Source organism: Micromys minutus, assembly GCF_963924665.1.
Source record: "Micromys minutus genome assembly, chromosome: 1".
In the NCBI taxonomy this organism is placed as follows: domain Eukaryota; kingdom Metazoa; phylum Chordata; class Mammalia; order Rodentia; family Muridae; genus Micromys; species Micromys minutus.
In genome coordinates, this window is record NC_137969.1 from 63,321,337 (window position 1) to 63,336,309 (window position 14,973).

At 38.9% G+C, this 14,973-nt stretch overlaps 1 protein-coding gene across 9 annotated transcripts in view; it reads right to left on the reverse strand.

Annotated features, from left to right (window-relative positions):
- Window positions 1-14,973, reverse strand: part of CDC42BPA (CDC42 binding protein kinase alpha) — a 207,116-nt gene that overhangs the window by 7,566 nt on the left and 184,577 nt on the right. For 6 of the 9 annotated variants that reach the window (XM_080927474.1, XM_080927479.1, XM_080927477.1 and 3 more), the window contains 7 exons: window positions 14,709-14,771; window positions 12,549-13,142; window positions 10,516-10,613; window positions 7,106-7,190; window positions 6,101-6,224; window positions 5,075-5,192; window positions 626-811 (listed from right to left, as the gene is read on the reverse strand). In XM_080927474.1, coding sequence (XP_080783600.1) covers window positions 626-811; window positions 5,075-5,192; window positions 6,101-6,224; window positions 7,106-7,190; window positions 10,516-10,613; window positions 12,549-13,142; window positions 14,709-14,771 — 1,268 coding nt within the window. The remainder of the gene's footprint in view (window positions 1-625; window positions 812-5,074; window positions 5,193-6,100; window positions 6,225-7,105; window positions 7,191-10,515; window positions 10,614-12,548; window positions 13,143-14,708; window positions 14,772-14,973) is intronic. The other 3 variants (XM_080927480.1, XM_080927478.1, XM_080927476.1) reach the window with 1 other exon arrangement.

A 14,973-nucleotide genomic window follows, 5' to 3' on the forward strand; every position in this document is an offset into this window, starting at 1 on the left:
AGCAGCTCCTTTGCTGTCCTAGATACCTTTTCTTGTGTCTCGGCTGCAATTAAATCCACACCAGCAACCCACAGATTTGTAACGCTGACTTCACCTTTGGATTGATTGTTCCTGTTACCTGCTCATATTTATAGCATCACTCTGGAGACTTCTGGTAGGACTATGGGTGAGCTCTACACAGACCATAGTCTCATCAAATAGAAAGATTTCTCCGAACTCAAGTGACTATAAAGAGCAGCTAAAAGAGCAAAACCCCAGAAATTCAGGGAGCCATTTTTCTGTTTGTTTTAATAACGATACAGTTTGGACCGATTTAGTTTGTTTGCTTTTGTTTTAACATGGTATCCAGAATGAAAAATACCACAATGGGGAAACTACCCAACAAAGATCACCCTCTACAGCTGGTTCAAAATCAATACAGAAACCCTTTATTCCTCCATATGTCCCTCAAAAGAAGGAACAAGACAGAGAAGAGGAGAAAGAGGAGGATAAGTAGAAGTCGTAAGTAGTTGAAGCTGGCAGCTGAGGAGGAGGAAAGAGGTAACTATTCCCCAAAAGCGCCACCTCAGTGGTTAGAAAATGCACACGCGGTTAGTCAAGAGTAGCTCCACTCAGCTGTTCATACCCTCAGAGTCACAGAGTGTGGTGTACCAGGGGCAGAGCGCAGGGACGGGGGGTACCCAGGGTTTATGGAATCAGGAGAGAGAAACTGTTCGGCAGAATTGACAGTCATGTGATAGATGTGCTCAAAGTTGCTCGGCGAGGAGATGAGGCCGGAGTGGTGAGGAGGGGGTGAATAAGGGAAACCTGGCTATTGAAACAACAGAAAGAAAAAAATGGCATCAGGTGATGCTGATGAATTAGGGTGAGTGACACTACACAACATGCACATGGAGAACAAGGCAGATCTCAGAACCAGTTCCAGTGAAATTCTTTTGAGTCTTTGAGAATTAAATTCTGTAATCAATTACTCGAAATAGCAGATTTTCAAAAGATCATTTTGTGATAACATCGTTCCCATTTTACCAGAAGTGAGTAGCATCATGGCTTCTAGAGGCCCAGATGCTTTCAGAGTCTTCAGGATTTTCTTCTATGATTCAACAAAAGCACTGCAAAAACCTATCCAAAACACCAAGCAAGAAAGCTAAAGAAAGGGGGAAGGGAACCCTAGACCTCAGACTTTATGACCATTTTTCTACTCTGATTTTATGATCTGTGCTGGCCTTTAGTGATCTTACTTCTGTGTAACAAAGCTGGCGAGACCCGAAGGCGGTAAGTCCCAGTTCATCTAAGCAGCTCAAAGAACAAGCATGTTTTCAACAAGGAAAAATTTTGCTTTGAATGTTCAAATAATGTTCTTTAAAAGGCAAATAATGATGAAGTTACAAAAAAGCCTGAGAGAGGGCTTCACGTCTCTTGATAAATGCTGCTGAGTGAGCACTTGGATGCTGCTATGAGTGGCCAGCTATTTCCTATGATGGAGAATTTTCAAAGTCAGTTCTTGAAGAACAGCTGTTTCCAGAGCACACCATCTGTCAAGATTTATCTACGCTTAAAAGAGAGGCTTCTATATATGATAGTTATTTTAGAAATGTGAATAAAATCACTATTTTCTAAGCTATCTATCTATCTATCTATCTATCTATCTATCTATCTATGATTTTAAGAAAGAAAATTATCTTTTTGGAGAGGAATGTGCTAAATGTGTCAGAAAGCCCAGGCCTTCCATGCATATACTAACAAGGAAACACTGCATCACTGGGCTACACCCCCAGTTCAAGAAGCAAATTTACTTCTAAAAGAGGTTACTGAGTTCAGTATGTTGTAGTCATTAACAGCTTTAGAAACAGGTAAAATGTACTATGTTAGGAATATGGTGATAAACATTACAGTGATAAATTACTTTCATTAGGGTGGAGAAAATGTTCCTGTATTTCTAGTAACCATTTAACAACAGCAAAAACCACAGGTAAATAAATGATAAAGATTCAAGAAAACTAATTCAGTACTTCTCGTAAGATCACATACTGAGTGATATAATATATGCTTCATATTAATTGCTTATCTTCTCCCCACTTAGTAAGATGGAAATGGAAGTTCACATTTGATAAAGAGGTAAGAAAGCGACTCTTTCAAGCTTTCTGCCCCTTCCATATTTAAAATAGAAGCAGTGTTATTTCAGGATATCTGGTGCAAATGAAGCAGAGTTATACTTCTAAAGAGCCTTTGAAGGCCTTCGAAGCTCTTAAGTATTTTTCATAGGAACGTGATATTGACTTAATTAAGACAGGCATAAAAATATTTAGGGTCCATGTTCTTTGCAGACAGCAACACAGGTTTGGGACTTGGAAGCTCTTACACATGTTGCCAGATTAATGTAATTCATCTGTTTTTGGAGGGGTAATAATTCATAATCCATTTGATTGGAAAGGACAGAGTTAAGATCACATTAAAATACAAGCTCGTGTTCCACCCGAGCTCTCCCACAGACACACAGTTTGTGCTGTTCCACTGCGTCTACTCCTCGGTAAGCAACGGTCCTGGGCACAAGGCCCGTGCTCAAGAAGCAAGTGTCAGGGAGTAAAGGTGCCTTTAGAGAACTAGTCCAGTCTTAGATGTGAGAAGAGAAAAGCCGTGTGGAAATAAAAGGAAACAGAAAGAAATCTGGAAACAGGAAAACTCTGTGGCCTATGCCATGTGCAGATGGAGAAACAGTTTCATAAATGCACAATACTTCAACCTGGAAATATAACATTGTTTTATCTTACACAATAATTAAACATTAAAAGAATAAAAGGCACATTAAAACCGACTGAATTGGTATGAAAAAGGACTAATCTGGGGTTGGGGGAGGTGGTTATGGAGTTAACAAAATCAGGTGATGACAGATACCCCAAACTAAGCAGTCTATTTAGAGTCAGCAGCCAGCATGGAGAGTCACGTAGACAGAACCAGTTGGCGGATGAATGACAAATATCATCTGAAATTGTTTTGCTTAATACTAAAAATCTTTTCAGCAGCAATAACAAACCCACACATTTCTGGTGGATATGATGACAAATACCTTGTGGCACCTAGAAGGCTGAGGCAGGAGGAAAACAGACTCAAATTTGAGGTTAGCCTAGGCTACATAGTGATTTCAAGGCCATCCAGGGCCAGCTAAGGAAATAACCCTCTTAAAATAAACAAAAGCTGTAAGTGCTTGGTTAGGCTGGGTGCAGTGGAATAAGACCCTGCCTGACTCAAAAATCAAGAACAAAAATTAAAAAATTAAACAAAAACGTAAAGCTGAGGGGGCACTTTAAAGTTTCTTACAATGTTAAACTGCTGATTTAGAATCCGAGGTCCATGTTCCATTGTATGTGAAGGTTGGGAAGACCTTTAGAACACAAATAATCCACCTGATGGAACTCAAACAGAACAACCCTACATCCTGGGACTATACCACCCTAAGGGAAATACTGCAATATAAGGGTACAGCAGAATTTGTACAACCATTTCTACAATTCCTTTTACACAGTTAAAATATGATTTTAATTTGAAAAGTTAATATCAAAACCTTGCTGTGGTTGAACTTAGTTTGATTATCTGGCATATTATTTGAAAACATCCTTTTACGTTTGAAGTTCCTCAATACTACAGTTATGAAAAACTATCAAAAACTCAGTTAAAACAGTGCACTGCACTTGGTCTCTCACACACATCCCGCGAAGACAGTCACATTTCATATATTTCACAAAGTTCTCTCTACTAAAGTATTTTGTGTCTGGCATGTAACTTCCACTTAGAAAAACGAAATATCAAGAACAGCAATGGCAGAGGCTTGACCTCAGGACTGTACTGTGTACACTGCCCAGATGACAGAGCACCCTGCAGCCAGTGCTGGCGTGGGAACTGGGAGACCCTCTCTCACTCCAGGGAGAAGTTGGAAAGCAGAACAGCTTACAAACCCAGCAACACGCACACAGCTCTGAGCTTAACACGCCTGACTCCGAGCTTCCTGCTTGGCTTCACTGTGATCTGGTTGGTGGATTCTTTATGTTTTCCCAGCATAGCCAATAAATCTCTTAACTAACAGATCCCAAAGAAATAATTTCAAAGTAAATAATGTAAATAATTTGAACTTAATAAAGGAATACTGCTGTGGCCACCACCCTTCCCCAAAAGACGAGAAAGTAGTAAGAAGCACAGCTGTGTAACTGTGATATTTACAACCAAGTGTTCTGATTAAAATGAAGGTAGACTTATTTTTCTTTCCAGGAAATTAAAAAAGCCCTTTACATCCTAACTTTGACAATACAACATTGATTACACACCACATTTTATCCTTTCTCTTCTACCACCCGTGTTGCTAATGAAATCTAGACAGGTGTCCTTAGGAGAGATTAGGGTCAGGATTCACAGTTGTCTCCCAAACTGACATAAGCTAGTAATCATTCTGAAATTCTTGTGCCCAACTGAGCAGCCAGCCCTACTGATCAAAGGGTCACTTTGGATTTTAGTAGTCTGCTAGGAGTACATGACACTCACACGTCAGGAGCAGACAGTTCGGAGAATTAGCTAATTCCACTAGTAATTTTAACCTCAGCATAATGGGTCTGTGGATGCATGTTGTTAAAATACAACAGTCTTCCTGTCTGGTACTTCTTTTTACATATAATTGACCAGGAATTAAGCAAAGGAACAGATTTAATTTCACAGTTAGCTGAGAGGTGTGACTATGAATGATGAAGCCCATGTGGACTTCTGAGGAGAAAATCACGCGAGTATCTGTATTCAACTGAGTGAAACCTTAAAGTTTTGAGAACTGCATCTGGGATTTATCACAGAACCTTTCAAATATGGTGGTTTCTTTCACCAACAGTAGCAAACTTGTTTTAGCAAAATGGCAAACTTTTCTGGGTTAAGAACTTTGGTCAGATTAAGTTTCTTCCATCAGGTTGAAAGAAAACATCCTCACTAGGTAACGTTGTGAAGCCGTGCATGTATGTGAGTCTATGTGCACATACTTCCCCAGCAGCTGACACTGTCTCCTCACGCCATTCATATTCACACCACTCTTCACGCCTCTTACCATGGGCAGGTCTTTTAGGATCTGTATTCCATCTCCAGGACCCATGTGTGCTATGTGGTTAAAATTAGTTGGGTTAGAAATTAATTTATTTCTCATTTCTGGATCTCGTAGCATCTCCCTGTAAGGTAGAATACCTGTTTAGACAGTATTTCCACATTTAATCAATATAACTTAAAAATTAAGCATACTTTGTTTATAAAAATAAAGATATGATTAGAATAACAATATATTAGAGTTCAATTGCTTAGACTACCTTGTTTTTTAAAATTTAAGCAAAAAGATCTTGAGATTTAGGATTTGATTTGTTTGTGTAATTTGTTCAGTGCTGGGGAACAAAGCCAGGGACACATACATGTAGCAAGTGCTGGACCACTCATCCACACCTCTTGCATTAACGATCTTCTGCTCTATTTTGCAGATAATTAAAAAAATTATATGTGTATCTTTTATAATAGATAATATTTTAGAAATGGCTTTTAATATATCTACATCTGCTTGCTCATGGAGAATAAAGTTAATCTGAATTCTTTTTTTCTTTTACTTTTTAAAAAAAGTATCTTACCCTTTAGCTCAGGGCATGCTGGCCTCAAATTCAAGGTAATCCTCCTGCCTTAGCCTCTCGAGTGTTATTAAGATGACAGGCATGAGCCACCATACCTGGCTTCTGAACATTGAAAGCATTTGCAAAGCATTAGCTATCTATACAGATTATTTATATTACAGAGTCATATGTGCCCTAAATTATAGCTGTTCTATATACATCCAGAAATCAGTGAAAATATGGTACTTTATCTTCATAACTTTGAGGGGTGCCACTCATTACTGTGGGATCCCTCTGCAGTTGGAGAGTTTCCTGGCCCTTACTCATGCTTGGCAAATACTCTGCCAATAAGCCACCCAACCCTACAAATTTTGACCACAGCTGAGTGACAAATTTTCAGAGACTCTTTGTTCTAAATTGTTTCTAGAGGGTTCTCTGGGTGGATGGCAGCATGGATGGATTCTGGGCACAGGCGAACTGCATACCTTCTCTGTTGCATCCTTTCTTCTTCTGGGACTCGGAAGGAGTAACGCCGTTTGTTGTTGATATTTCTAACCATTTGTTTTCGACTATTATCTGATGTTTCAGGAACTACAAGTTCATCCCCTTCTGTGAGAAAGAAAATAATAACATTGTTTCAATTGTTAAAGTTCTTCCTACCCATTAATCTCTGTGATAGTTAAAGAATTATATACTAAAAACCAGAAAGCAAGCAATAATATTCAGTGGAATATACAAAAAGATACATGCTGAAATTAGCACAGTCTCACTTTTAATTGTAAGTACACAATGCTACATTTCTGATTATAGCTACACTTTTGTTGGAGGAAACTACAGCTGTCTTGGTGTCATGGCTTCAACCAGACATGTCACCCGCACTAGCTTCACACTGTCTTCTTTGCCCTGTAATGGGTAGTTTTGGTGGTTCTAGTTCTCAAAGAGCAGTGTGTTCTTTAAGCTGCTGAGCCACCTCTTAGCCCCGAGAAACACCCTACTCTCCACAAATCATTTCCTCACATCCTCACTTTCCTGGGTTCCTGTTCTAAGTCCTTACTGAGGACTCACTCCTGTGACCTTCTGAGCCTCTTCCTAGATTATCTTCGATCCTTCAGAGATGCATGGCTGGAGACGGGGTACTGAAGTCCCCGACTGGGACTCTGGACAAGTGTTCCTAATTTAGGCCTAATGACTAGGTTTACGGTATCACAGGCACAGAAGGAACATCCAGCCATTGATTTTCTCCTCACCTGGGTGCTCATCAGGAAAACATCGTGTGCCAGTACAGCCACTTTGCCTGTACAGTCACAGGCATAAACAGATTGCTGGCTTACAGCTTATCTTTACTGTCTTGCCAGAGTTTGACAGTGCATATCACACACACCAGAGTGAGATATGCCTGATACAAATATGGGCTGAGGCACTTCATATCCAAATGCCTTGGACTGTTGTAATATTTCCATTGAAATGATACTATTAATATATTTCCTTACCTGCCATCTTATTTTTGAAATATATTAATCGAATGGTCTCCAACCCTAAAAGATTTAATGATCCTTCAGTGTTTAAAGGTCGGACCTAAAATAATAAAAATAAAATATTTCAATAAAACTTTAAAAAATTAAATCATAAAGGTTTAGTCTATTAAAATACACTATTAAGACTTTTCACCTACCTATGTCAAAATACGGTTCTTTTAAAAGTCTCAAGTTAGTAATTTTTAGTAGCATACAGACTAGCTTATAACAATAATGGTTTAAAGGAAGTCTACCATGCACAAATAAGATAAAGTGAAAATATATAAACCTTAAAACTGACCCTTTAAAAGCTACCAAAAAAGCGTGACCAAAAAATTAAATCAGGAAAGAACACATCTGGTTTATAAATTCTTTTCACTAAACACCAAAGACCCACATGTATAAAGATGAAAGTGCTGATAGAAAAGGACCACTGATAAAACAGTAATGGAGGAACCATTCATATAAACAAATTCAGCCAGATCCCTACTTCACACCTACATTACAAGGCTAAGTGGGTCAAAGGCACATAGGTAGCAAGTAAAAGTCTATTATGGGCAAAATACTGTATACAGTCACATATAGGAGTCAGAAGCAGTATATAAAAGTTGTATCTTTATGGTCTTATAGTAAGAAAGTTTCTTAACAGAAAAAGGAAAAACCTAAACAACAGGAATAACATCTTATTTAGTAAAGTTAATAAATTCTGTTGGGAAAAATATTCCATGAACATGACCACACATCACAGATGGAAAAGACTCATTCTCTGGTAGTAACTCAGGATCCACAAAAGAAGTTAATATGCTAGGAAGAAAAAAACTGGCAAACTCAACAACAAAATGAGCAAACATGACCAGGCATTGCCTGTGTGGTAGTCTGAATGCAATTGGCCCCTATAGGCCCATAGGAAGTAGATCTATTAGGAGGTATGGCCTTGTTAGAGGACGTGTGGCCTCACTTTGGAGGCAGGCTTTCAGATCTCCCAGTGTGGGAGAGTCTACTGCTAGCTGTCTGAGGAAGACAGTCTCCTTTGGCTGCCTTCAGTCAGAGATGTAGAACTCATGGATCCTCCAGCATCATGTCTGCCTGCTCGCCTCCACACTTCCTGCTATGATGATAATGACTAATACGCCTCTGAGACTCTAAGGTAGCTCCAATTAAATGTTTTCCTTTATAAGAGTTGCCTTGGTCATGGTGTCTCTTCACAGCAATAAAACCCTAACTAAGACAGCCTGCAAGAAAAAGTATGAAGGGTGATAAACAGCTAACTGGGAAATGCAAATGTACTTCAGTGATAAACCAACTTACTACAACTTATAAAATGATATGCTAGGGAAGATGTGGGTCAGAAAGAACATGTAGATGATGCAGATGTGACTGTCATTTGTAGTAATGTTTTGGAAAAGAACGTGGCACTTCTGCATAAGGTTCCACAGCTGTAGCCCCTGTGCCTCAGCAATGCCACTGTGAGGCTGATGGGATAAAGAAATTCTCCCACACCTTCATCAGGACACATACAGAAATGCTGACAATAACAAAGAATTAGAAGGAATACTGTCAACTGAATAATGAATCCAGTCCACTTAAAGGATGGTTTTATAGTAGTGAAAAAAAATCAATGAACTGGATGTATATATAGCAATGTATATGCATCTTTAAAATGTAATAAATGAGCAAAGACAGCAAGGAAAAAGGTGGTAATTTCAACAGTTTAATAAATTGCAAAATGAAGAAAAACTGAATACTACTTTTCTTAGTAATAGTTAAACTTTCCAAGTGCTCTATTTTAAGGCAAACATTAGGATGTTGAGCACAGCATCTGGGACAGCACTGTTCCTGAGGAGCCTGGGACAGACAGTGCATGCAGATTCTGGGATACTGGGGCGCTGCATTCTCAGGAAGGAACAGAGCTCACAGGCTACTCTCATTACAGGACACACTTGCACACTGCAAAGGTCATATGACAAAAATGGAATAGAGAACTATGGCCAGCCCAAATTTACAAATTTAAGGGCCATATTTTTGTTGTTTTATATAAAGTAGCAATTTTTATGAAAGGTTATTTTATTAGTGTGGCTTAAACTTGGGGCAAGATGTTAATTCTCTTGGCTGCCTTGTTTCACTTGTTTCTCTAACCTAACTCTCAGCTACTGGCACACACACCACATACACCAAATACATATACAAAATGGTGATTACCTTTCATTCCCACAAACAGTAAATTTGTACTTGTAAAATATGTTATGGAAATAGGAGTGTTAATGAAAAATATGCTTTGTTGGAATATGAGAAGTCATTATTCTTAAATCATTACAAACCTAAACAGTTTTGATTTTACATTTTTAGCCTATAAATCAAGGGATTAATCCCTGGCTATTGGTGTATGTATAGCCTTCTAAGATCCTTAACCCAAAAGTAGAAGATGCTATACTGACATTCTAGGTTGTAATATATGTTCTACTTGCTCATCATTAGCAATCAGATTTTATATGGAGGAATTCAAATGCAACAAATATATTATGGTATTGGGCTACCTATCATAAACTAGCTAGCTTAGAATCAAAGCATTCTCAGAAAGACAAATACTGCAGGTTTTCTCTCCTATGCAGTTCTTAGGTTTTATAGAGAGACATAAAACCATATACATATATATGTACACATACACGTGTGTGTGTGTGTGTGTGTGTGTGTGTGTGTGTGTGTAAAAGTAGAAGCACTATTGTTTAGGGAAACAAAGGGAAAGAAGTGCAGGAGACACAGTCTTGTGCGCACAGATAAACACAAGGGGAACCAGGAGTGTTCAACACGCAGGGTTGATTTTTTTAAAGGGAGAGATGTATAACCTGATGTTTACCCAGAAGGCTGGGAGCAGAGGTGGTAAACAGCCTGGTCACATGTACAGTATGTGTATGACTGAGACAACAACAGATCCCCTGCCCCAAGACCCTTAAGATGTCACATGTAGTCAGTCTATACAGCCATCTTTATGAAAGATGTCACAGACACTTTACAAAAAATACTGGTATAGCCATGCCTTAAGCTTTATTGTGCACATGTGATTGAGTTTATTTTCACCAGGAAGGTTTTTTCCAAATTGTGCTGTGCTTGAATATGCCCAAATAAACTGTCCAGTGCCAGACTCTTGAAGTTTGAACCAAAGTGGCTACTGAATCATACTGAACCAGGCTTCCTTCACTAGGACTGACACTTGGTGATGGCAGAGACCCTCATAGGAGAGGGAGTGCATAGAAAAGGGAAGTAGTGGGGTTCAGAGGTAGTATGCCTAATGTACAATATATTCACGGAAATGTCCTTACATGATGAATTTTTGCAAGGAAAAGCTTAAAATATTAACTATTTGGCCCACATTTTTAGTGTTTCATTACCTTTTTGAGAGGAAGAGTCTGTATCCATTCCATGGAGTTTACATCGAAGATATCAACTGCATTTTCACTATAAACCGAGAGATATGGTGCATTGTAACCTGGGAAAAGAAGGAAAGAAGGAAGGAAGGCACAGACTGCTGATTATTGTGAATAATCAACTAAGCAACTGTAGAGTGAATTTTTCCAAAACCCATTTTTAAATAAGAATAATGTTAAAAACATTTTTGAAATGAACATCACATATCAAGAACTGATATGCCAGAGCTCAAATAAAGCCCAATACAGAAGGAGTCAATTAACACACCTTGTTCAACAAGAAACTTCACTGCACTTTAAAGAGTTGAGCTTTTAAAGCAGTTAAACTGTTGACAGTGAAACACGTGTTACATTTCAGAATGGAAAAGCAAGAGATGCATGGCACATGTATCTAGAGACATGTATGTTACAGACATATGTCACCTGAAGCTGCATGACAAGAACAGATGTTCAATACACACTTGTGGAAGAAATGGTGACACAAGCCAAGAGTAGGTGATTCACTAGAACGGTGGCTACCAACTGATTACTCACAGAGATGAGTTAGACGGTACATTTTTACTTCACATTAGAATTCTCAGGGCTATCTGACTCAGTTACAAAACAGTTACAAAACATTTACTTCTTATGTCCCTGATAAAAATGTCCATTTCAGAAGAAATAAAACTCTATAAATAGTTAAATCTAGGTGGTCAGGTTAGAGGGTTTTGGCTGTTCTTTTATTAAATTTCCTTGCTTTTCTGTTACAAGTCTCAATGACCACGTCCAGGTTCTCTCACTTGACTTTACCAGGATGACCCTACCACTCACCTCTTCACTGTTCCTGCTGCAGGGGAGAGGTAGTGCTTTACTAGAACTCTGAATTACACTCTTTGGGTCCTTTTAGGGGCATTTTATTCTACTTTCTGTATTTTCTAAATAGTCCACCTTTTACTACTGATCATCTAATGGCTCTTTCCTCCCAGCATTCAAACAGATTCAAGAGGCTTCCATTACAAACAAAGCAATGTGGATCAGACACTCTGCTGACTGCAACTGTAGGATGGTATTCTACTGTTCTGTCTGGAGTCTTCCCTATGCTGTGTGGGAAGACTTCACTGCATCTCTTTCACTCACGACTTCATCTTGGATAGTAAAATAATATGTATTCAATAGTGATTATTATTATTCCAAGACAAAAGTATTAAATGACATAGCAATATTTTAATATTAACAGAAAAAGTGAAATAAATAAATTTAAATCTATGTATAAACATAGTGGTTTGAATATGGAACAGGGAGTGCCACTATTTCGGGGTGTGACCTTGTTTTAGTAGGTGTGTCATTGTGGGTGTGGACTTTAAGACCCTTGTCCTAGGTATCTAGAAGTCAGTCTTCTAGCAGCCTTCAGATGAAGATGTAAAATTCTCAGCTCCTCCTGCACCATGGCATGCCTAGACTCTGCCATGCTCTTGTCTTAATAATACTAGACTGAACCTCTGAACCTGTAAGCCAGTCCCAATGAAATGTTGTCCATTATAAGAGTTGCCTTGGTCATGGTGCCTGTTTACAGCAGTAAAGCCCTAACTAAGACAAACCCATAAAACACAAAGTGGAGCAACAATTCTAGTAAAGTCTACCTTCTGAGAACTGGTTAAACAATTTACCTTGTAACTTCCCCAGCATGAGTCTTATGTGCTACTACTACTGAAGAACACTGTACTTGAGGGGATGATAAAGAGAATGATTTGGGATTATCTCAAAACAATAACATGGAGATTAAAAATGTATCCAAGTAGGTTCTCCACAGAAGGATTAGTTTTACTTACAAGCCTTTAATACTGACCCTGTTTGTCTAGGCTTTACAATGTATGCTTATTTTAAATAAGCAACATAATTAGTACTTGGGGAAGACCTTAAGAATGATTTAAAAACAAGCTGTTAGTAAAAGTAATTATATTTAAAGTAAATGGAAAAGCAAAAGGGAAGAAGGCAGGCAACAAGAGGGAGAATCTTACAACAGGCAGAAGGATTTGCTGGCCACATCAGTTCCTGCTGTCTAGATCTTCGGCCCTGGCAGTCTGTGTATATTCCAATGCTGTTAAAACACAGCAGATACTCTTTGTTGGAGATCTCAACTGCACAGATAGCATCCATTGGTTGGTGTGTAATGAATGACAGTGTGTGGTCATTTGAATGGAGCATATTGCATGGACTTCCATCTCCATTCAGGGGGTATCTGAGAAATCCTGATTGGAACCCCACACAGAGATGTTCGCTGAAGATGGCCATCCACTGGACATTACAGGGGACTTGAATCTCCTTAAACTTCCTGTGCCTGGTCTTGCTTTGGAACAGTTCATAGCAGAGAACCTGTCTTTTCATGGCCACACACAGGCAGGACAGAGCTCCATGGCGCACTTTCCCTGCAGCTATGGTTTGACACCCTTTAGTCTCTGCCAGTTTATAAAAATCCGTCTCTCGCCCATCCAGAGCCGACATAGGAAAAAGTCGGACATGGCGATTTCGGCCCGAGATCACAGCAACAAGCTGGTCACTTGGAATGAGTTCAATCTGATGAATTTTCTTATTATCACCAACTCTAATAATCTCTACAGGAAGAAACAACAACATTAAATACAAAGCAGTTGTGTTAACTGTATCTAAACTAAACCCAACCCATATTAAAGACACATATATGCAAAAGTAACAAAGGTCAGAAATCACACAGAGAAAAGGAAGGTAATTAAACCCATTATCAGATCATTTAACGGACTGATAGCTGGTATTAGGTTCAGCACTGAGATCTTTGTCTGCCAAGGCAGGAAACCCCTGTACAAAAGCATACTTATGCTTCACAGTTTGTTTTTCAGTACTAAAACCAGTGAAGTTCCTATTTAAAAATCTAAGTAACCGTGCAATCATGTTTCTCTTTAGGTATTTCTTTTAAGTTTTATTTTATGTATGTGGGTGTTTTGTGTAAATGTGTCTGAATCACTTGCATGCCTGTGTCCATAGAAACCGGAGAAGTCATCAGATCCCCTGGAACATAAGTTACAGATGGTGTGAGTTACCATGTGGGCGCTGGGAACCGAACCCCCAGGCACTCTGCAAGAACAGCCAGCTCTTAACAGCTGAGTCATCTCTCTACCACCACTCTTCAGGTATTTCTTTTTTGTGTGTGCGTGTGGCCATGTATGCATGCTCACGTATGTAGCCACCAGAAATCAACCTAGGGTACTCGCTCTAAGGAGCTGGCTATCTGCCTTGAGGGTTGTTTATTTGTCTTTGTTTTATTTTAATTAAAATTTTAAATTGTGTACGTGTGTGGGTACATGTTACAGCATGGGTATGTGGTCAGAGGACAACACTGAGGAGTCATTTCTCTTCTTCTACCTTTATGCGGATCCCAGGGATTAAGCTCAGGTCACCGGGCTTGCTTGGCACCTACATGTGTTGAGTTATCTTGCCCACCCCCACTCTGTTACTAAGTCAGGCTCTCTCATTAGGAAATGGGGTTTAATAACAGTGTTATCAGGAGTACATCCATCTGTCTCTGCTTTCCCAGTGCTCTGATCACAAGCACACACATGTCCAGCTTTTTATGTGGGTTCTGGGAATCAAATCATTACAGGTATTGCTATGGATAACAAACTCATGAAGTTTAAACAAACTGTTTTCTCAAGTTCTAACCTGATATAATGACAGAACTTAAGATGTTATGTTTATGAATGGCAAACTCAACTGACTTTTACTCAGCACCAAATTTCCCCCTCGGGAGCTAAAAGCTACTGTACTGAACCATAGAGGTTTCAGACATGACTTCTTAAAGCATTAGTAAGAGTGGATAGTGTGTAGTTTTCTTTTATGTGCTGTCTTTAGACAGAGCTGCTCAATCAGTGGACGGGAGGGATAACACTCAACTGAGGCTTCAGGGATTATAGAATTGAACAAATCTGTGCGCTTAGCCAGCCTGGTCTACAAGGTGAGTTCTAGGACAGCTAGAGTGAAACCCTGTCTCAAAAAAGCAAAAAGGAGAAAGAAAACCAGAAACCTTTTGATTTAAAAAATTATATCTAGAAAATTTCATAACAGAATCTCAAACTGTTAAATTCTAGGTTCAGGAGTTTTCTAATGTATAATTACGGTTATTCTGGAGTAACTGGGTTTTCTCTTACCATCTTTGGTAACATGCACAACGAATAATCCTTCTTCATTTCCCAAAGCTATTCGTTCATGATCTATTTAAGACACAAACATAAAACATTTCCATCAGATAAAAGTAAAGAAGTAAAGATACCAGAATAAACCAGATAATGAGAACATTTGGCGCAATAGTGAAGACAAACAGCAATATCAGAGTATTTCCTCTCAGAATATGGTGGCAAATCTCATGCCCTTTAAAGTACAACTATCAATTAAAAATCTGCTTTAGTACCTATC